The sequence below is a fragment of the Aphis gossypii genome, chromosome 1 (genome assembly GCF_020184175.1).
Source record: "Aphis gossypii isolate Hap1 chromosome 1, ASM2018417v2, whole genome shotgun sequence".
NCBI lineage: Eukaryota > Metazoa > Arthropoda > Insecta > Hemiptera > Aphididae > Aphis > Aphis gossypii.
In genome coordinates, this window is record NC_065530.1 from 78,935,365 (window position 1) to 78,960,344 (window position 24,980).

Here is a 24,980-nt window from a genome sequence, read left to right on the forward strand (position 1 = left end):
TTATAGTACTAAAAAAAAATTTACTCGCACAGATTAAAATATGTAATCAATAGTGAGCCGATTCCTGTGAAATATTTTTTTAGGACCTGTAACTAATTTTGAATAGTTTCATCGATAAATTAATAATATTAATTTAAAAATATTGAAAAAATAGAAATATTATGCATATTTTATAATTATTATATCTTATAAGATTTAGTAAAAGTTACGCTACTACGTCGTATTACTCGTATATAAAAAATAAAAGAATATTTTACGTTTTAAAGAATTCTACGTATAAAAAACGACAAGAATGATTCAATACTAAACAAAAAATAGAAAATTAACTAATTTTATGAATAAATTTAAAACAATTACTGAACAAATTTTGCCTTTCCTTTTTCATATAATCTGTTGGGCATATTTTTAATTGGTCAAGAAATATTGCCCGCAGCTCTCAAATAGTAGTTTGGTAAGAAATCAAGCGTTTAACGTGAATGGGTGCAAACAAAAATCTAAAAATAATTGCTTTTGTAGGTTATATGAATGATGAAACATACTTATTTACATTATGATGTGATTCGTTAATCTTATGATATTACATAATTGTCCCTATTATTAAGGATAAAAACATAAAAATAGTTTCAAGTTCGACTTTTGAGGGTCGTTTAGTAAGTACAAGTTGGTGGAATCAGTGTAATGGTTAAAACAATTTCTTAAATTTAATAATTTTGTATTATAATATTATGCTCATTTAAAATATTATTTAATAATAAAAATAAAATCAATACTATTGCCAATGATCAAATTAAAATATCTGATTAAAAACAGTTATTTGTGTATGATTATATAAAAACATAAAATGACTTATGTGTACAATTATTTTACCATTAAAAAATTCAATAGTAATTAGACGCTTAAAATAATAATTAGAAAATAAATTATTAAAGAGAGAATTACAATAACGCATAATTTAATAATCATTAATTAATTACACTTACTATAATTCATAGAACACATACTTACGTATATTTTATTTATTTATTTTTGCTTTTTTTTTATTTTTTAAATAAAATTATTTTTTTTTATTATTTACTGTCCTTTATAGTTTTGGTAATAATATTAACCAAATAGCTATAATTGTTTGTTACATAATGATTTTTTACAAAATAGGTTTGCATTAATTCTATTAAAATCTGTATAAGTTGGTATTATACTACTATACCTACATCACGTCATTCATTATTATATTTCTATGTATTAGCTTTATAAGGTAATAAGGTAGTATAAGCTTTATCCGGTGAATATAATATAAAATTACTTTGGTGTTTTGTTTCTCCAATTTTGTCTCATTAAGGCCTGAAGTAAAACGCCTTTCTACAATAAATACTACAATTTATTTATATTAAATTGGGTCTCGTTCTATACTTAATCCATTATTTTCATTTGATTCGCGTTTACAAGCGGCATGGCATAGGTAAACGCGCTCGTCTATAAAGATCATAAATAATCAAACTCGTTGGATTGTCGCGGTGAACATATATTATTCTCTACTCACACACATATGTATGTCTACATATATAATATTATATATATATATAAATGTTATATATCATATAAAAAAATCTTAACTCGTGGTAGTTACGTCTTTATCTTTGCCGGTCGATCGTTGCAATAAATTTCAGAGCCGGGCGCGAGCAGCACGCGACGCAGTTTCTCAAAAGCGCACAAGCGTTTTCACGCGCGCTGCGATAATAATAATAGTTATTATATAGTAAACCTGCCCGTACTTACACGATCGTACCTTATCAACAAACTATGCTCGGAACAATGCGAGTGTTACACAAAAATTATACTATAGACCTAAAGCGCAAAACGATTTAGTAAAGCGAATAAAACATTTAATATTATTATTATCGCAATAAAATTCAAGACGATTTGAGTAAACGGCTGTTATTAAGATTAAAATGGGTTTTTATTTCACGAAAACTATAATTTATTATTATATATTTTATTTTTATGTATAAAATGAATCCGTATTTTTTTTTTTTTTTTATAACGTTACAAATTACAATTTGAATAATCTGTTGTAAATATGCAGACACGGTTTTAATGCGGTCGTAATGTTACACGTATATTATGATATACGAGTTCAAATTGACCGATTATATTTCTTATATAGTTCTTATTCTACAATAAAGTAACGAACGAAGAAAAATATTAAGTCCAATTACGTCTAATTTTCAACATAATTGTACATAATGTGACTTAATCTTGTAAATTATATAGTGATCATAAAATAATACTAGATAATTTTTTTATACAATTTTTATTTTTTATCGATCAATTTTAGAAAAGTTGGTGTGACTGGAGGGAGAGGGTATATAAACATTATATTAAGTACAAATTAATTATAGCAACGTGAATACTTTATGATTTGTAGGACAATGATTTACATAAAACGATGATTTATTTAAATTACAAATGTGTAAGCAATTTTAGTCGTTTTAAATTTGTAATAATAAAATATAAACATTTTGAACTTGATATACTTGATGTATAGTTTTTGAATGAATAAAAATGTGCTCGTGCTTTATAACAAGGGTTGTTTGGTAGTTTAATACTTAAAGAACTAACAAGTTATCATTAAATAACCGCGTTTTGTACAGTAACTATGTATTCGTAAAGAAAATAAATAAAGTGCGGGTATAATAAATTATGGTAAAACGCCAGTCAGTAATAAAAAAAAGTAATTTGCACTTGATACGAAATATAATTAAAAAAATCTACAAGATTAAAAATAATCATTTCGCCTCCAGAATATTGATAGACGTTCATATAAATAAAAACGACTTGGATTTCGAACTTCGTGTTTGGCGTTTTATACCGTTAAGTATATTTATGACAATATTATTATAACTAAGAAACACGAACGATTAATGGTTTAGTCTGATCGATTCGTACTGGTATTATACATAATATTATAATATGGGCACTCTCGCGTATACGATCTTAATGGGTAGGTATTTAAAATTTATTATGATCGTATCGTAAAATTTATAATACGATTACTTATTTTGTTTTATATATTTTTTCGTTAACTCGTTTAAACTATGACGTATAACCTGACGTAATATCACAAAACACATATTATTTATTTGACCCAATTGTTTTTTTATTTTAATTTTTAATTACTCGTAATAATAATAATAATATTCATGATTGAACACGCGCCGCGCATACGTAGGACCGTATGGTACGGTTGTATACGTATGGTTGCACGCCCCGTACTGCGGTAGTTGTACGCGCATAACTTATTTGTAAGACCGAACATGTCCTGCAGAATGGGTGGGCCCTAATAACGAGAATAATAAAAAATAAAAAAAAAACCCATCGGCCGTATAGCACCGGACAACTACGATACGATCGTGTACGACAATGTCGTTTTTCGTGCTCGACACCGCCGTTCTGACACACGACAATTATATATTGGCATGTGTCTGCAGTCACGGTCACTATCAATTTTCTTATCGAACAATATCTTATAAACATAATATAATATAATACGTAGGTATATAATATACATATACATAATATTACGCATACAGTGTTGTACACGGTACGCTGGTATAATACTGTTATATTTAATATGTAAATAACCTATCAATATCAATCATAACAATACCAATATAAAAATATACAAAAATAAAAAAATACTTTTACTTTTTAGTAATAACTTTATGCAGGTACATACTTGTACGTATAATACATGAACAGTATTATTAAATAATTGAAATTTGAGATTTATGCGTATTTAACAAACATTATGGTGCTCGACAGATTTAGGTATTACTATAATACGTAATACATGTATATCTACTAGTTTCTTTTCCGTCGTCAAGACCACACCGATTTTCTAAAATTGTAAATACCTACCTTGTCGGGAAAATACATACATGGGATACAACTACGGATACACGATGTTTTTATATTTGCGGTTATTTTTTAGGAAGGTTTTTATCTAAACACGCGTGTTGTATGTCACAATATATTATAATAATATTATACAGTGCTACGTCGTATATTATGGATAACAAGCTATGAGTGATATACTAGATTGGTACGTTTAAATTGTATAATACTGTTGTATAATGTATAAATAATTTTTTTTTTAATTCTGGGAAGGGTACATATATAATACATTAATACAAGCCCCCCAACACTCCTCTCTCTCACGTTACGACCCAAACGTTATTGGATATTGTGTATTACTCGATAATATGAAGTAAAAGTATTCATTCATATTTAACCTATAAAACATTGAATTAATTAATTTCATTATTAGTCGGAACGTAAGATTTTTTTTTTTAAATTATTATGCAATTTTTATTTTTATTATTATTTACTATACTGTCTTATACGTTCCTTATAATATATCATGTTATTATAATATTTTATAATATACTAATAAATTAGCAACGGTCAATACAAGGGACAGTTGGTTGTTGTTACCTATAATATATTAGTATTTAATATTTTAATGAAACAAGAGATTTGGTGAAAGCTCGTTGTGATCAACGATACATCAAACAATACAATATACATATAATAATATGCGTAGTATCTACCTAGTACCTATATAATTATTAGGTACAATGTCTTATTCCGAATAGTACAAGAATTATTATCTAAAATTATTAACGATTAATGATTATAAATTAATCCTATTTATAAATATATTTGTTATTTCAATTTTATAATATCTTTTACTCTATTAAGACAGCCTTTTTTTATGAATTATGATTGGATTTTTTATTCACAAACATAAATACCATGCATTTTTCTCTAAGAATAACATACACTTATTAATCTATTGGTAACTTATGTTGTGACTATATGTGTAGTAATTTAAAGATAAAATAAAAACTATCTCAACCTTATTAATTAATAATTACTTTTTTTAATATGTAATTGCATTGTACTTACGCCTTTCGCTTGAAATATCTGATAAAATTTTTGTAAGCTTATAGGTTGATCACCACAAAGCACGTACGCCACACTTTCTAACTGTTCAGCTAAATCTCCTTGTTTTTCTTCCCTGTTGAAAATATTAAACATTTAGATAAAATAATTCGGTGTACTAGTTACCAGTTCAATGGTAAGTAATATATTATAACTTATAAATTATCATTAGGAAGAATTATACTTAGGAGCCATTATTATAATGTAAGCACTTTTTAGTTTTATTCAGTTTTTATTTTTATTGTTAGATTTTTACTGATCTAAGATATTTCAGAATTGTACTGTATAAAATGCTCTACGTTAAAAATTTATTTACGAACTAGGAAAAAAAGTAGAAGTATATATACTTGTGCTATTAATTCAATACATTTTATATGAATTTAGTATGATACTGCGTATACCTAAAAAATGTACTAAATGAAGGCAATTCAAACTAAACGATTACAAATATAATAGATTTAAATTAGAAATCATAATTTTATTGGTGGCTAAAAATCAGTTTGATTATAGTACGTTTATTAATTTATTATATAATGCGCGTCCATTAATTTTGTAGTCCACCTGCATAATTATTTTATTGGAGGTTATAATATTTCTCAAACTTCTACTAGTACAGAAAATAATCAATTTACACCCGGTCGATTTAAATCATCAACGGTCGCCAAATCATCTTTAAATTGCTAAATTGTATATTATAGTTTATTATTTTTGTTTATGTGATGTGTCCTTAAGTAAAACGAGTCATTAAAAATATAGAAGGCCTAAAAAAAACACGCTGATTAAATGCTGCACGTTTATTTTTATTATAACGATTTTTATCGTTTTTTTTTTTTTTGTAGAGATGACGGGCTTGATTGCAGTTAAGTTGAGCAATATTCCTCAAAATCATATAATTGTTGTACTTATGAACGCGAGCATATATGTTTATGGAAAACGCTGCACCGGAGGACCAGTGGTTTCTCAATAAGGAGCAATGCCGTGACTGCTGCAGCGCGGTGTATTATACATATCTACAGCCGATTGCCACACAACCGGTGGAAGTTATACTTCATGTGCACACTACACACATGGGCCCGGGCATTGGACGCCGCGAGTTTCCGACCTGACCAGATCAGAAGCGGGATAAGGCGTGCTCTCGTATATTATTATTTTTTTTATTTTATTTTCTCCTTAATTCTAAAACAAAAGAAACCTGTTCTGACATGAGCACCGTGTGCCGTAAGTCCGAGGTGTCATATTATTATTGTTGTTTACGGACTCTCGTGTTAATAATACGGGGCACGGCCGATGAGAATATAGTGTTGTTCGGCACGCCATTTAAAAGTATAGGCATATTATTAAAATAATCTCGAGGATAAAACAAACCGGTAAATTTAAGGTGTTTATACGGATTTCCATGCACATTTGTGTCAATTAGTCATCATTTTAGACTAAAAATAATATAACATATATAATAGGCAGATTAATAAACGATACGCATAATATTATTAACTACGCATTTTTTCAAATTCAGTCCGTATAACGTTGGAAAAATGTAAACGGTTTATGTATTGGTTATCTCTATCATCGTTGCAGTTTTGAGGTACATAACTTTTATAGGCGGACACCATGTTTTGAGAATTAACAGACTTTTAAAATATTAAGTGTTACGTAGTATTATCATGCGTAGTTATTATTATTGCTTTTTTTTGCGTATCGAATTTGCTGACTCACTCTATAGGCTAGTAGTATTATACCTATGAGCATTATAATATATACACTGCCATTGGGACCTTAGGAGATGATTTATAAGATTTTTATTAATGGTTACAACGAGTTCTCGCTCTTCGGATAAATTCGTAAAATCAAATCCTATTTAATATAAGTGTTATTTTTTTTTCGCTTTCTACTCAACGCACCTTTTGCCGGAGTCCGGCTACTGAATATATCAACTGCAGATTAATGGCCATATCGCGGAAACCGCTGGACAGTGATCAATATAAACCGCCAACCGGTTCGACCCACGTCGCTGCAGCCAGTCGTATTGGAAATCATCGTGATAACGACTAATTAGGGCGAATAATAATTAAAAGATAAACATATATATAATAAAATATTATAATATGGTTTGAAAATTATACATGTACCTATACATTTGTCCAACTGATCACCGCTAGTTTGCGTGTATAGGTGTTATAGGTATACTGTTAAAAAATGACTTGTGCAGTTGTGCTGCAGTCTCGGAATTATCACATTTTATTATAATTGATATACGTAACTTAGAAACTTTTTAAAGTCGTCAGTTCGGTACAATATGTGCTATTAAAAAATATAGATAATAAAATAGAACCTTTAAATCACTATTAAAGGCAATAGTAATGGAGACTTTAATGCCGGAAATCATACTAAATATAAACTTTTCATCCAAGACGATTTTTATTATTTCGTAATTTAGTATAAAATTATAATTTATTGTTAAGTCAGAATCAAATAGATTATAATATGTATATACTATATAGATAATACATTTTTGTTTTTAAATCACGTCCATACAAACCCATACATACATAATTATCTGTTAGAACCTATAATGTGTATTATTATCGAAAAAACTCTGGGAAGTGTATTTTTAATTTTGGTGTATAATAGAGGTAAAAAAATGAATAGATTTATCTTAGATACTTCTTCATTCTTCAATAAGTTTTACATTATATACTGACAGTGTACAATATTAATTATTATTACGGGTGGAAATTATTAATATGGATGGATTTTTTTTTTTTAATTAAAAACCTTGATTCATATAACGAATTTTAAGTACTTTTCAAATTAAGTCTAAATAAAGTACAACATATTGAAAAGTGCCTAGTTAATATAATAATATATCAAAATAACAACTATAATACTAATATATCTATAAATATATTCAATAAATGTATATTGTATATTATGTGACTTAATCAATTTAATAATTACTTTAAATAATATTTATTATTTGGTTGTGTTAAGACGAATATATATACAATTATTTTATAACTGTTACATAGTAATAATAAAAAAAATATGTACTCCACAATGAAAAAAAAAATAAAACCACCTGCTAAGCAATGGTTCGCGACATGATTATCGGAGAATTTGATCTTGAAAACAGCTTGTGGTACACATGATAAATGCCGTGGGAAACATCGCACAGTAGTCTTAGTCTTGGACAGAAATCAAAGCAGTTTGATTAGTATGATTAGTTGTAAAGCATGTTAACAACGGTTCGCTTACATGCAGCTTTCCTAAAATAAGTACATTTCATTTGATATGATCGTACCTATTATTGTAATCAATTTATTTTCACCAGATATTGATAAAAGTAAAAGAAAGTACCTACCTATATACCTAATTAAATATTTTTTTTCTTCTTACAAATAAGTTTGATATTTGTGTAATGACGATTTTCTCGTTTACATTTAAAGTAAAGTATAAGTATTTTTGAATTAATATACGAAAATAAAATTTATAGAAAGTTCTGCAAATTTGAATTTCATAAGAATATAAGACTAAATATTTTTGGTTAATGCGGGCAATCTCTACATACAATAACAGTAAGTTATAAAACTTGATTTAATTTTATAAAATCATAACATATTATAATATTTAAATAATTGTATTTTAAATATAATATAAAACTGTCAATGACTTTTTATATAATCGTCAAATTAAATTTAAATCAATCTATTATCGTTGATTGTTAAAAATCCAGAAAAATAATACCTTTGTAAATACTTTCTATCTGTTAATTCTCATTAAATACTTTTTACGTTGTTTTTACGTCGACTGTGATTCAGACAATATTGTTTTTCTTCCCTCCAACAATTAATTACTATGCAAATATCGTTGACTCGTGTTGTCTGATCTCCATACAAAATACATTTATTTGAACAGGAACTGGCATCGAGCCTAGCGTGTACAGTGTAACTGAGCAGTGAAAGAAATTAAAAAAAAAAAAAATTAGCAATAAAACGCAAAAAGAAATATCTACGACCACGCAACTCCATCAGCCTCAGTTACATCTGTTTTAATTAACTGCGGATTCCGTATAATTGTAAAATATATAGATGCAGGTTTTAAACGATACACATTCCTAATTACTTTAATTGGATTTGAAATTTACATTTTCTTCAGTACATTACGACTTACGAGATGGCTACTTATGCGTGATTAGAGCAATGATAATATGCACCATATTAATAGCACGGAGCTTACAAGTAACAAACCATCTGTGGTTCGTTGTATAATTATTTATGTACATAACTAGCCTATAATTTACAATAAACATTAAACATAATTTGTTTTATGTCATTATCTAACATATTTTTAAAATACAATATAAAAATTACATATACTTTCTTTAATAGATACCTGCACGGCAGAAACTAACAAATTTAAACTTTTATGTGCTAAAAATAACTATTTACTTAAAACATATTTTTTTTAAGAAATTTATAATTTGTAATTTATTTGTATTTATGATTAATTAAAAAATTGGTTCTAAAAATTTATTTTATAGTGAGTATTGTATTTAATTTCTGTTCTATAAATCTAATCTTTATTTGTTTTACAACATATTTAAAAATGATAGATACTTAAATTGAAAAAAAAATCATTTTAATTTGCTGAATTTCATTTAACAATTTTATTCCAAAAATACATAAAAAATATTATTAAAATTTAAAGTCAAATAAAATACATGTCGTATTGAAAAAAATAAATTTTCTAAGGAATTTATAATTTTAATGATTTATTTAAGTATTTTAAAAATAAAAATAAAATTTGAAATTTTTGTTTCAATTATAAATCAAATGAATCTACGAGTTATATAGAATTTGTTTATTAAACGTGATTAAATCCCATTTTAACAATGTACATACATTTTAAAACTGTTAGTTCAAATTTTAGTTACATAACACAATATATTTACAATTAAATATTATTATCAATTAAGAAATATTTCTGGTACGAATTGTGCGAGTATTTCAAAAATTTAATGAAATTTATAAGGCTATAAAATAAAATAGTTGATCTTAATTTAATGGGTTAATTCTGAACAGTGCTTCATTGCTAATTTTATTAAATTGGTAGTTATCTACAAACATGTGCTGATTCACTCGAGACCTAATAAATATATTTTAAAAGCTTTTTTTTATAAGTATGATAAATTTGAACAGTAAAAATGAATATTAAGTATGTTGTCTACACAAAATACGCAATTACCCACCCATGTTTAATGTTCGTTTATGTTTTTAATCCTCGTTTTAAGTACATGTTTATACTTTATATGGATACGTCGCTTTAAATTTTATATATTTTTTCATTACAACCGGTAATTTTATCCTTTATGCATAAATATTTTAATTAGATTTGACATATTATTAGAAAATACAGCAGAATGAATAAAAATAAAACATAAACCTTTTTACCGTATCCAATGTACAAGTTATTACTGCAAACAGTAAATTTACTCTAATTTATATTTTGTTTTATTTTAAGTATAGCACTTATTATATGCAATATTTTATAGCACTTGCAAATAATCTCGTAAAGTATGAAAATTATATGGCCCTATAAGATTAACAAATTGATATGGATATAAAAATGTATTTATTTGATTTAAATTACATACAATAAATACTGGATCCCACTATGAAAACTCCTAGAAGAGAACAAATAATAACCTAACCTGTTAAGGTAAAATTTTAATCCATATGTAGTGAATTTATTACACATTTAAATTTAAATTAAAAAAAAAAAAAAAACATTTTTATTGCTAATGAAGTACTAGTATTTTATTTTATATTTCGAAGTAAAACATACTTACAGTAATCTTTCTTTTAACGATTGTATCCATTGTTCCTGTATGAGTACTTTTTCGTTGTCTTTATCGAATAATTGAAATAATATTGATAGCACTTCCTGTAAAATAAAATTAATTATATTAAAAAACCTGAAGACATTCATATTAGGTAAGTCTGAATTATTGATCATAATTATATAAAACCTATTTTGTGCATCAGCTTATGTTTTTACGTATCGCAACATATTTTAGCTCATACAAATAACAAAGTGAGTACATTGAAATAAAAGAAAAATAATCTTTTAATATATATGTAATGCACATATAAACGAATTAGTTATTAAAAGATTTAAAAAAATAATAATCAAACAGAAGCCCAAGTTCGGTAGCCTTCGGGTCATGGGATGGTTAATTGTAGTAAATATTTTCGTATACACCATATCATGCTATTGTGTTATGTTTGGTCTAATGCTTGTCGGCCACCAGTGTTGGTAGTCATACACAACCAATGTACGAGAAATAATTGAATTTATTTCTAGAAGCCGGTTGATTAATGTACATGCAGTACGATACAAGTGACTGCATTTGGTGCACGATTATGATATTCTTCCGCTCTTGCAGTCATCAGAGATAAGGATCAGAAATTACAAATAAAACGCGCTTCATAAAATTTCATTAAAATGTAGGTTAAGTTAGGTTAGGTGCCTACGCAGGTGGACGTTTATTTCTAAACCATAAAATAAATTAAATCGCGGTCGGGATCTATTTCCCACTACAAGTGTGCGACAAATCTCTGATGCCATCGTAACTTATATATTTTTTCGACATTTTACTACATATTTAATTAAATTTAATGAAAAAACTCGAAGTCCCTGACTTTTATTTACATAATACACATACCATTCAAATCACAAATAAATATTTTTTTCGTAATCTGGATTCAATAAATTCGGTCGCAAGTGCTTAAAATATGCAGTGAATATATTTTAATATGTAGATCAAAAATGAAATATGATAATTTATGATAAACTCGTGATATTTATTGCAATTTTTTCGTTTGAATAATTTATTTTACTGATCTAATATACATTTAATTTTCGACCCAAATATTATGTACAGCGTAAAAAAAAAAATATTATGTGTTTTTTTAGTGTAGATGACGTATTAACGTCGTTTGGCATTTACCCAATAAACCGTAACACAACAATATTTTTACAGTAAAGTCACTATATAGTATCATATATGAGCTAAGTGGGTGGTCTAGTATTCATATTTTAGGTGACCTATAAATTATAATAGTGTTTGGTAAAAAATTAAATTAGGATCGCGATAAATTACTCTATATTATTTATTATATAAAGGTACTGTCAATTATTACAACTAAAATGTGTAACATTTTATGTATTTGCGTATTATACGTGGTGGATCGAGAACATTGACGTAATGAAATAATAATATGTATGGATACTTTTTACAAGTATATTATGTATTTTACAATGGACTCTGCAGCGCATATTCAGGACGAAATAGGTTAGTTCGTAGTTCGTTCGGACTAGTTTACGTTTTCAATATTACACGATTAGGCAAATAACTACTACCTATATAGGTGTACGAAGGATATTTATACACAGGTGGGTTGGTATATAGGTACCTCATACATATACACATATAATCAAACGTATACATAATATATACGATATTATGCTGCATACATGAATCATAAAGCGACGGTTTCGTTTTAATTACAAAACAGATATGATATATTATGACTGGCCTAACGGTATATTCGCGGTATATATGACGAATACTGCAATTTTTGCATTTGCGTTTTAACGCAAAACGCGTATATTATAATATTATACATTAAAAAAAAATATATATATATATAAAATTAGACGCATAATATAATATAATATTATCTATAGATTTATACATAATAATGTATAGAAGGATATATACATATATTATTATAGGTGCTTCCTTTATGGCGTAGGTATTGCGGAGTGCGCGTGACCGGAGAATACGGAAAATTATAATATATATTTATGTATAATGTTTGACACGAGAAAAATATACATACACACGACCATCACCGCCGCCGTCGTTGCTAAGTGCAAAACACGAAACTACCTGTATGTTGGGCCGCGAGAAATTTTAATGGGGGGGGGGGGGCATTAAATTATTCACACACATCGCGGACACATTTTATATAATAATAATAATAATAATAATAATAATATCATATAGACGGATGTGGATATCGCGATATTATAACGTCTTCTCGCCAACTGTTGCGGCGTTAACGGAGTGAAAAAACAGATATTATTAATAGTAATATAATACTATGCGCGGTTTACACGCTGGAGTCGTCACGTCCGTCAGTGTTATGATAATATTTTCATTTTTGTTTTGCATCGGATGATGTGCATGCGTATACACGAGATGAGTAGTATTTAATATTATAATATTAAATTATATTAATAAATATAGGTGTGTTTGTCGGCGGCGGCGTAAACATGTGTTGACGTTACATCGCTGAATCGACGGATACGTCTCGGGAGGAGAGAAAAAAAACACCATTAAAGTGCATACAACAACGATTATAATAATAATAATACGTACACCTCCTCCGAAAACGGGACGGCGAGCTAACCAGTCGTATAATTATTATTATCATTCGTGCAAAGTATGGTAATATACGCACATGTATATACGATATTATGATGCCCATACCGATTCTCTCCGTACCTGTATTATGATAATATTATATATCCTCTCACAGCGACGACGACGGGCCCGTTCGCACGTATATACATGCACGTATAATACCTACAGGTGTATGATATGCAAAATCATAATATGATGATGCGTGTTGCGTGTTTTGTGTAAATTAAAATATCCGCCGCAATAATAATGACAATAATAATAATCGTAACATGCGCGTATAGTGTCTGCAGGGGTCTGTTCTTGTACAATTCGTATATTTTCGCGTTTATAGCCGCCGAAGAATTTACACCTACTTAATACTTATTATATTATAATAATCGTATGTTTATAGCGTAATACACGCATACATGCAAAAAGGGCGTCGACCTTTTGAGCGCGTGTATGGTTTTTTTGGGAGTATGGTCGGTTGAATTGCACTTGGGTTAAAACAAATCATATGGTCAAACTGCACTCAAGTAAAAATCAAGTAACAGTCCAACTAATTATTCTCTAACGCCTATTTCTCTTCTTACCTACAGGTGTGGGAGAGACAATGATTTTTTTTTAAATTTTCTATTAATCTATTTGTACTTTTTGCACTTCCATCGCAAATTTCTATAATATGGACTTAAGAAAAAAATATGTAGTAACGAAAGTTGAAATTTTTAAGCTACGCATAATGAATAGATCGCCATGAATACATGCACTTATTTTAAACAAAATTAGTCTTTAAAAATTAAATAATTAAATAATTTGAACATTCAATGATCGCCTTCATTTGAGGCCTGAGCAGTTGAACTTGACATAGCACGCTAAAATTGGTCTTTGAAATTATTGTGGTAGCAAAAAAACATGTCGATGAACCGGCGCTGTGACACTTCCGCTAGCCGAAATTATAACAAAACGCGCGCTCACTTCCTGCATAGATGCGACGCGTACGATATTCTCGCGGTTGATTATCAATATATTATATTATCATCGCTATTTATAAATGTCTTTCCGCGGCGGTTACCTAGTCGGTTACAGTCGGTTTAACAGGACACTTAACGGACCCACGACAACGTTACAATCTTAGTCGCTCGAACACCGTTTGTAGTATTTACACTGCACGTGCCCATTGGTATAAGTAGCATAATATTATTATACATAGGTATATATAATAATATATAATATATGCAGGGTTAGCACAATAATGACGTTACGCGCAATATTATCGGCGTCATCTTGGATGCGGCATAAGTTTATGCACACATTTTATTATATAGAGAGACTTATATTATTGTACATGTCGTATATATAATATGTATACCCAGGTCGCGGTCGTATGACCGCATCGGTGGTATTATGTTCTTCGCGCAATAGTCGACTGCAGCTGCGGTCATGTGACATCACGCATATCGTACAATATAATAAAAAATAATAATAGGTACGTAATACCCGCAGTGGATCACGATAAACGCGCGTGTCGTTATCGGTTGTGGAAAAAAAATTGAAAAGAAATCGTTCAACTTGCCGATGTCAATTGCAAAATCAGAACAATGAAAACGTATTTTTATGACGTACAAAAATGCACACTCGTTTTGCATTTTCATATTTTGATTGTCATATAGGTATATCGTCGTCGGAGAGGAGATGTCAAGCACCTCCATAGTGATGTACTTGATAACGTGAGTTTATAATGTTATTATATTTTATATACATTGTTTGCATATAATATGTTTAAGTATATAATAGAAAAAATCGTTTTGCCGCTACTATTGTCTTGTACTGCAGGTACAAGATGCCAAACATGTTCACACGTAAATTATTAGTTGATTGTTTCCAAAAACGTTGACATATCTAAATAAAAATGTAATATTACATTTATACTCGGACATTTTTACAGAAAATGTTGATAGATTAATATCAATAATTTCTTAAGTTTTCAAATAATCATATTCTTAGTGAAAAAAGTCAAATAACTCAAAAACCTTACTCGTTAGAATTTAATTTTAGATAATATCTAGGTACATAAGTAATTTAAAAAAAAAAATCATTTGATTTATAGAAAAAAAGTTGATTCGCATTTGAAATCAAGCCTATTTTTACTACAGTTTACTCTTTAAATGTTATGAAAAATCTAAGTTTTTGAAAACATTGCTCTCGTTATTATTATATTAAAGTTTCGGAAATATGAATTTTTAAAAATGGTAAATATATAAAAGAAAAAATTGAGGTAAGCATGTTTAGTGAATCAGCTCATATTATATCATAATACACGCTCGTATTTAAATGCGTCCATATAATAATATGATATTATTATACAGGTACATTATAATGGGCATAAGCGCATAAAGTTTATCGGACCGCGAAACGTTCGTTTATACTACCGTATACCGCGTATACATATGGTAAATATAGTATATACCTAATATATATATTTTATATTTATATAGGTACTTGCCTGCCTACATAATATATTATATGGGTACCCACCCACTTGCCTACCCACCTGCTTGCTATAGTACCGTCGTATTACACGCGTGCACAATATAGCCGCCGACATTACGTATTCCGATCACACAAGTCACCGCGGAGTTTACCGATTTATGTTTACGCGTCCTAATGGCACCATAGAAAATCGTGGCGTGCACAAATGTACCTACCTATGGATGACGACGGCTATGACTGCGACTACAATGCACATATATGCAGTCGTATAACAATAATAGTATAATATTATTATATCGCGTGCGGTCTATATATAGATCGATAACTAAATCTCGCGTCCGATATTTGCATCCGACCCCGCCGGGACTATTATAATAATATTACGTATTCGATATTAGACTTAGATAGATATCTCTACACACACACACAATAATGATATTATAGTCTTGTTCTCGTAACATTATATGATATGGCCCGCGTAATCGTTAGTTTACTATATTGTACACCTATATTATATTTATATACATGTTGTTTCTTTACGTTTTAATTATGGGTATGTACGTCGGGATCATACGACCGGGGAGCGATCGTTTCGATCACATATAAGGCGAAAACCGTTTGAACGCAAAATTTATTGGCAATTATAAGTAAAGTTGTGCTCGCTGGTTTCCACATAATATTACTTTTAATGTGTTTATATAATATTATTCAATAAAATATACAGCAGATTATCGTACAATAACAATATATCGCTCTAACCATAATATGTATTATATGTAGATTAGATGAATTAATAGTATTTTGTAGAATTTCGAAGTCGACCGATCACAAGATTTTGCACTTGTTTTAATATAGCGGGGACATTGTATCCATACCCACATTTTATGGACGCCGGGTGTTATTTACTACCTGTAGCTATAATATACCTATGAACTGACTATACCATAAAGCACATCGTTAAAACCGGCTACGAAAGAAGACATTCTCGTCAAACCCATGAGAAAATAATGTTATTAAGTCACTTTTATTCACTACATTTTTTTTTTTACTTCTTATACTCCATTCAAAACGTAATATTATACGCCAATGCCTAATCAAATATTGTTGATTTGAAAGTTAGATTGAAATGTTTTATGAATCAAATATTTGGCAATCTTTTTTTCAAGTGAAATCGCATTTTTAAATTATACACATATCACACATATGGGTTATATAAAATATCGCATAATTTGCGAGAAAAATAAATGATAAAATAATTACTGTACTGTATAACATGATAAATTCAATAACGGCCAAAATATACCGTTCATTACCCAAATAGTTATTTTATTATTATTTTTTTTTTTTTTTGTGGTTAATGTTAGTAGTATGAATATTCATAAAAATAATATTAGTAAAGTCAAATCGGTAAAAACGATAGCCAACACTGCTTAAATGAACAAAACTATAATATTATGTACAATTAAAGTAAACGGATGGTGCAATTATTTTGGTAGCTACGTAGGTAATCATGCAAGGTTATCATTAATCGTATAATGTGGTTCGATTCAATACCAAGACATACCAAGAGTGAGAACATATAAATAAATAAAAAATGACTATGTCAACATCGAATAGGTCATAAGTAGCAGTTTTAGTAGTAGTAACTATAGTGCAGTATAGTGTATAGCATATTAATATTATTACTAACAAAACAGCCCAACAACTACTGTACTGCCAATTTGCTATTTACCATATACAATTATGGGCAAGTATCCAATTTGTAGTGATTATTGCGGTTTTTCACACCAGCTACACACCCCGAAATGTACAACATTATTCTCATACAACGTTGCCCACGGTCATCGTGCGGCATATATTATGAATTATTATAAAAACGTTGTTTATAGCAGATTCAGAGGAACATACAACCAATGGTCGCTCGAGGTCAATGTTCATACATCTTATTGGTCCCCTCCGGTGCATTTGGAAGGGAACAGTGATAATATACTTTCCTTTTTGTCGCATTTGATACCTTAAGTTTCCCGAACTCTACTTGACATCGGATTAATCCTTTTTGGGGTGTTTAAACATGTCCAAAATCTTTCTCACCGTCTATTGTTTGTATAATTTTATGTAGGTACTTTAAAAATAAATGCCAAAGAAATACACATTATATTTAACATACGATTATTAGAATTTGACGAATTTTAAGAATAACTGTTTCAATAGGCACTTACTTCAATAATAGGATTTTTTTAAAAAGTATACGTAATACCTAGTGCAAACTTTAAAAATATAACTACTAATACTGATTAATCAGTCCCTTGAAATATGTTACTTATTCAAATAAATTTCTATCATTATTGTTTTTTTTAAAGGTTATATTAATTACTCGTTTAATTTAGTTACAAAATTAATTACAATTTACTGCAGTTAGATAATTAGAAATATTTTTTTAATACGTTATTGTATGTTTAAAAAAATTACAATTTTAGTTCAAAATAAGGTAACATTACTATTGATATAATATGAAAAACAATCATAAATTATTTATGATTTTTTATACTACTTCTTAAATTAGTTATAAACTACATAATTCTAAGTAAAAAATGGTAGTTATTTAACTAATTTAAAATCATAATAAATAATATCTATATGAAGTGTGTTCCTAGAAGTGAAACACAGAGTTCACTATTTTGTATAAACATTATTGTGTTTCTATAATACCTATAGATACTATCAAGATATACTATATATTTTTGATACAAAATTATTTGAATACAATTTTGTGAAACATTATGGTTTTAAATAGTAATACCATACAATATCTATTTATGTTAAAACTGCAGCTCGAAAAGTTTCTCGTAAGTTGTAACCATATTATTTTTAAAATGCTTAAACAAAAGGTTTTTGAAATATTATAATGAGTACTAATAACTTATGTGAATTGAAAGAGAAAATATTATTTTTCGAATAATTTTTGTGTAGTAGTGGCGCAGTTAATCACAAACCCACACTATAAATAAGGCTAATCCATTAAAGTCTCTCAGAGCCTTATATTTAATTATTATAATTTGTGGCAGCCGAGTATATATAACTAGTATAATAACTATAATACTCAGGTATTAGGATTTGAGTAGGTACCTACGTAACATTTGAATACATTAGAAAATCGGTTGTATATAATCTACAGAGATCTAAGCGAATCCAAGCCTTCCTACTTGTTTATTTAAAAATATATATTCCTTGAGGTTCTTATCGTATTCAATCACCGCACACATTTCAATCTTAAGATAGGTATATAAATGAGAAACGATCTGCTTATAGGTAGTTTGCCGTCTTCGATGTATGTGCTGCAGCGGTTGAAATTAATAATGATCATAATACGATAATATCATACGTATATACACACACTGACATACACACGTGCGTGTGTGTCAGACGTCCGCTAATATTGTGTATGTAAGTTTGTAGAAATTATATAGGCGTTCTACTAATTTATGTACTCGAGTTCGCTTTTGTTATTCAGAGTATATTATACAATCTACAGTACATTATATTATGATTGCAGTAAGAATATTAATTCATGTAGCTCTAATGTAATATTGTAATTAAAGCCTAAAGGCTCAAATGACAGGTACAATCGTACATTAAAAACATTATACCTACATTTAAAACATTGCCGTTCTTCATGATATAATAAGTTAATTTGTTTTTGTTTTTAAGTTTAAGTATCTCGATAGTTAAGGGTTTATTTTGAAGTTTAAACATCTCGATGGTTATAAGGGTTAAATTATCCTTTGTTCGATTTTATTAAATATTTCATTATTCTTATATGAAAAGCGTCGTTGAATAATTAATCCTGTTCGAGTATCACGAACAATATAATATTATTCAATCTAATGCAATTCATGAATGAGTCCCCGGGACCTTGACACATTTGTACTTCTCGCGGATCGTGTCATTGTTGTGTGTACTCCGTCCTATCAATATAATAATAATAGTTATATAATAATTATAATTTCCATGTTATAATATGATAATCAGTTTCGGTCCGAGGTCGGCGGCCGTTTTATAGACGCTGATGAGAAAATTCTACGAGAAGGACGATATATTATACGTCTCGTCACGGTTGGATCGCCAGTGGGTCGGAAATCAGACACGTTTGGTGCGCTAGTGTTGACATCAGTGTGTCCGTTCATTCAAGTCACTGCCTACATCGTTTTAAAGTATCATATTATTGTTATTATATACCAGATCACATACCAGACACGGCGGTTATAGGCTTGAATAATATACCGATTATTATATTATATAACAGTAATGTTGGGTTTTAAAAGTTTTTATCATTTTGCATTATTATATAGGTTGAAGGGACCGATCAATAATCGTTTTATAGCTCCAGCAATATAAAAAAAAAATTACCTACAATAATTATTGAATATTCGACGATTCTATTTCAGTCTTATTAAGTCTGTAAAAACAATATTCTAACCCACAGGCAGCTGTATTAATACAGCTTTTATCTATGTTTTTAAATCAAACGAGAAATTATATTAGTACTATAATTATGAATATTTAAAAGTAAGTATTATAATATGTATATAATTATAGCTTATTATATCTATTCCGTCCATCACCACGCGAAAACGTCGCAGGTTACGCGAAAACCTTAGAGTACGCACAGTGCTCTGTACCAATAATTATTATTAACTATTCCGTTAACTGCTGATAGGTAGTTATAATAATAATAGTCACAATAATAATAAACGAAAATTCACATATGTGAAAATACGTCAACAATAAGTATCAGATATTGGGCATATTAGAGGGTTATGGTGTCCTATGATTATGGTGGCAGAATTTAGTTATTAGTGTTATGCTTCGTGTCAATCGAGGCAATCTACTTGACGCGCGCGACGATTTTAAATAAAGAAAAATGCATAACATATTTCATTGGTGGTCGTATATTATATTATTAATATACGTAGTATTATATCGGTACCTACAACGTTGTTGTTTTAATTTCATTAATGTCCAAGGCCTTGTCTGAAATCCCCCCAAGGATCATGTGACCTGAATACCATGCATTCAGAGAAACATTTTCTAGGGATTCTATTTAGATAGCACACGTGACACATGACGTGTGCACACCGCACATATAATATGCACAAATATGTGTAATATATATACATACGGGTCCGTTAATTTGGGATAATTACGATTTTCTTGTGCAAACATGAACCACCGGTATTATTAGCTATTACGATTTTCAACTGCAGACAAATGGCCAATAATTATACGCTTTACTTAAACGCAGTGAGTCAAATAATGAGTGATTTAAATCATCTGACTTTCCAATAGTATTCAATTAGAGGGTGATAAATTATATGCGACAGCATACAAAATGTATACTCGCTTTATTACTAAAAAGAAATCTCAATAAACATGTATTAAATGTCCTCGTGGTATGTATACATTATCTGCTAGGGCTATAATGTTGTTATTCTGATTGTACGAAAAAAATGTGCGAGGAAAAGAGTCCGATGCCATTTTTTTTAAAAATGTTTTAATCGTTTTGCGTGTACTTTAAATCAACTTAATGTATGGAAGACTAACAGCTTTTATAAAACATCTTACATTGTTTACGAAAAATAAGTAGAAAATAATCGTCGAATAATAGTAATAAATAAATTATACATAGGTAAATGCATAATTAATAATAATAATAATGACTAAAATATAATTTCCTCCGGACTTGTTTACCGTTACCGCGTTTAAAATATTTTTTGTATTTAGAACTGTCATCATGTATTTAACAAGAACATTGATCTTCATCATAAGTGGGTTTTTTTTTTATAAAAACTCGACTATAAGTTTGATACACGTAACAAAATGCAAACTGGTTAAGAAAATATTGTGGTATTTAATTTGTCTGCTTAATTATATAATGTATAGGTATATTTGAGTGTGTAGGTGTGTCTACAATATTTAGAGTTTTGAATTAAAAATGATATGTATAAAGTAGAGTGAATACATTAAATATTTGTAAATATTAAATAATTATATTCATAATGCTGGAAAAAATAAATATTTTTATAGTTGAACTGTTTATATAATTGTCGGACTGGATTTAAATGTTGCACTTAAGTGTTGGCTATAGAAATATTAAACTGTTATTTTTTTTTTTAATTGATCATTCCATTAAATCATAAATATCAAGACATTTACACTCGTATATATTATTATAGAGGTTGTTAACTGTTAAGTGTTGATATTGTATCTGAAACGCCAACGAGTTGTTTTTGTCCGGTAATGTAGATACCTATAAAACAAAATATTGTGTGAGGCTTAAAACCTCTGTCTTTTACTAGCCCGTCAAACAACTTTTAAATATACCAAAGCCAAATAGATATCAATTGCAGGCTTTCTTTGAAATCAATTATATGTTTTAACTTCGGACACTAGTGCAGCCCATTTCACAACGGCGTCAGATTTGACACATCAATTTAGCTCTGAATCGGCTTGTCGTGGCCTGGTAAATTATTTTTGGCCCCCACTTCAAACGGTTTCAATCACGAAACATTTTCCCAACGAAATGTTGACGATATTAAAATTGATCTAACAAGTTCCGTCCAAATTTAAGTAGATGTAACCGGTAATCTGCAGTTATGAAAAAAACGTATTAAGTAACTGTAGTGAAAAATTCATCCATCGGTCATTCTTAGACAGCGTAAATGAAAAATTCAATTTACATAATATTATAGTGATTTAAATTAGTCAAAACTAATGGGTTTAATACGGCAGAAATATAAATAAAATATAAATCTATATACGTACGGCTTTCAAATACTGAGATTGGATTTCCAAAGTAGGAAATAAATACTATTTAAATTTATAATAGATGGTTGTTGAACGATGGCATGTAGGTAGGTACCTACTTATTTAGCGTATTCACTTGAACATAACATTATACATGTATAAAAATTAAATTCAAAGTTATCATTGTCAAATCTCGTTAGCGATTATTTAAACAGTTAAAAATTGTATAATTCTACTGTGTGCATTTCACCTTACAGTAAAACATCGAGTTTATTTTAATTTGATTTTTGCTATGTTAATGAAATTTTAAATATCTCATTTTTTTTTTTTTTAATTTACAATTTATAGTTTTCTAAATTTTTTTTAACAGTTAATCGTAATAATATCATTATTTCCTTTAAGAAGGTGCTTCACCCGCATGCGTGGTCTCCATCTTACAGACGTACATAAAGTACGTAGTAAAAACCGTTTCACACGGGCAAGGATCATTTAAGCTGTAGTCCAAGTAAAGCAACCAAGTTTTCACACTAGAAAGTAGAGGTTTTGAATGCGCAACATAGTTTTCATTTTTTCGATAACAGAATCCATAGAACCCATAAAAAGTTGTTTGAATTTAAAAAACACAAAAATAATGAATTTTTAAACAAAAAGAACTTTTCTCATATTATTGTTATCAAAAAATGAAAAACAATGTTGCACACCCAATGCTTTTCTGTTTATAGTGTGAAAACTTGGTTGCTTAACTTGGACTACAGCTGAAGGGATTTTTGCCCGCGAAAAATAGTTTTTACTATGTTGTACGTTTATAAGATAGATATTACACATACGGACAAAGCATCCTCTTAAGTCAATTGCCCTATATACGATATACGAGAGTGTAAATATTATATTCAAAAATAAAATATATATCATCCATTTTGAATAAATTTATTTGTGTTAACTATATATATTTTGCGTTTCGGTAACGTTTTAATTATTTGAAATCCGTTTACCAAATTTTTTTCAAAATGATTAGGTCAACGTAGTCAAATTTGAACCTATTAATTTGATTTATTTTACATTATATTATGAGAATAAATACATTTAATGAAATTCAATTATAAAATAAGTGCAATTACAAAACTTTTATATGCATGTAATATTGTAATACAAATTTCTAAGCCCAATTACTATTACTGGTACTTGCATGTACAATTATAATATGGCATAGAATATAAATTGGTAGAATCCCTTCATTAAGTATATATAATCAAGTAATGTAATTATAAGCTACATATTATACCAGAACAATTATATGAAAAAAAAATAATATAATTTGAATCTAATAGACATTTAATAACACATTTAAAAATTGATCATCCACAATGTTCTGCTCGATATACACATTATGTTATAAAAGTTTACCACGAAAGGCCATTTGATCAATAAATTATTGATTGATTTTATATTTAATGTACCTATTATACATTTTATAATTGCATAATGATACAAGCGTATTAGTAATGATATCATCATAAACACTTAATTGTAAAAAAAAATATAATGCAAAAACTAATTGTAAGTGTTTTTAAATTTATTTACGTTCATTGTGCCACATAGTTATGCATATAACATAAGTGGTTATATAATATGATATATATGGCTACACTTACTCCTAATACAGATGCACTCGTTCGAAACAACAGTCTCATACATTTTTGGATTATCCCGAATCCTCATGATTAATTTTAATTACTACAAAATCCAACTGTTCCGGTTACAGATTAAAAAAAAAACGATACGCAAGAACTTAACCCAGTTAGTAGTTGTTGTTTTTTTTTTTGTCAAACGTTCGGTAAAAAAAAATTCACGTTCCGTAAACAATTATTGCCTTGAATGTATGCACATCATAAAATATCGTTGTTGTCGTCTGTCGTATTTTCAGATAGTTTTTTTACGTGAAAAAATGCATATTCTAACAAACCAGTTTGACTGAGAACGCGGCCGTCATTACGACATAAACTGTGGCGAAGAAAAAAGATCAAAAACGAAATTCTAACCCAATTAAAAAACCATATTAGCCCTAAGGCGCGGGAGTTTATAAACGTTCATAATTTCAGTTATCGTCGGGTTGGTAGGCAATCATATTATGTAGTCCTATTCACTAGAAGGACTGTTCATTTGTTTTTATTCATTTAATAGATTCAACGTGAATATGTACAAAATGTATCAACTGTTA

The 24,980-nt window shown here is 28.6% G+C and overlaps 1 protein-coding gene across 1 annotated transcript in view; it reads right to left on the reverse strand.

Moving 5' to 3' along the window:
- The window catches only part of LOC114125353 (NADPH oxidase 5), a 71,953-nt gene that overhangs the window by 18,979 nt on the left and 27,994 nt on the right, over positions 1 to 24,980 (reverse strand). The window contains exons 3-4 of the mRNA XM_050198669.1: positions 10,847 to 10,941; positions 4,966 to 5,077 (exon numbers count right to left, since the gene is read on the reverse strand). Coding sequence (XP_050054626.1) covers positions 4,966 to 5,077; positions 10,847 to 10,941 — 207 coding nt within the window. The remainder of the gene's footprint in view (positions 1 to 4,965; positions 5,078 to 10,846; positions 10,942 to 24,980) is intronic.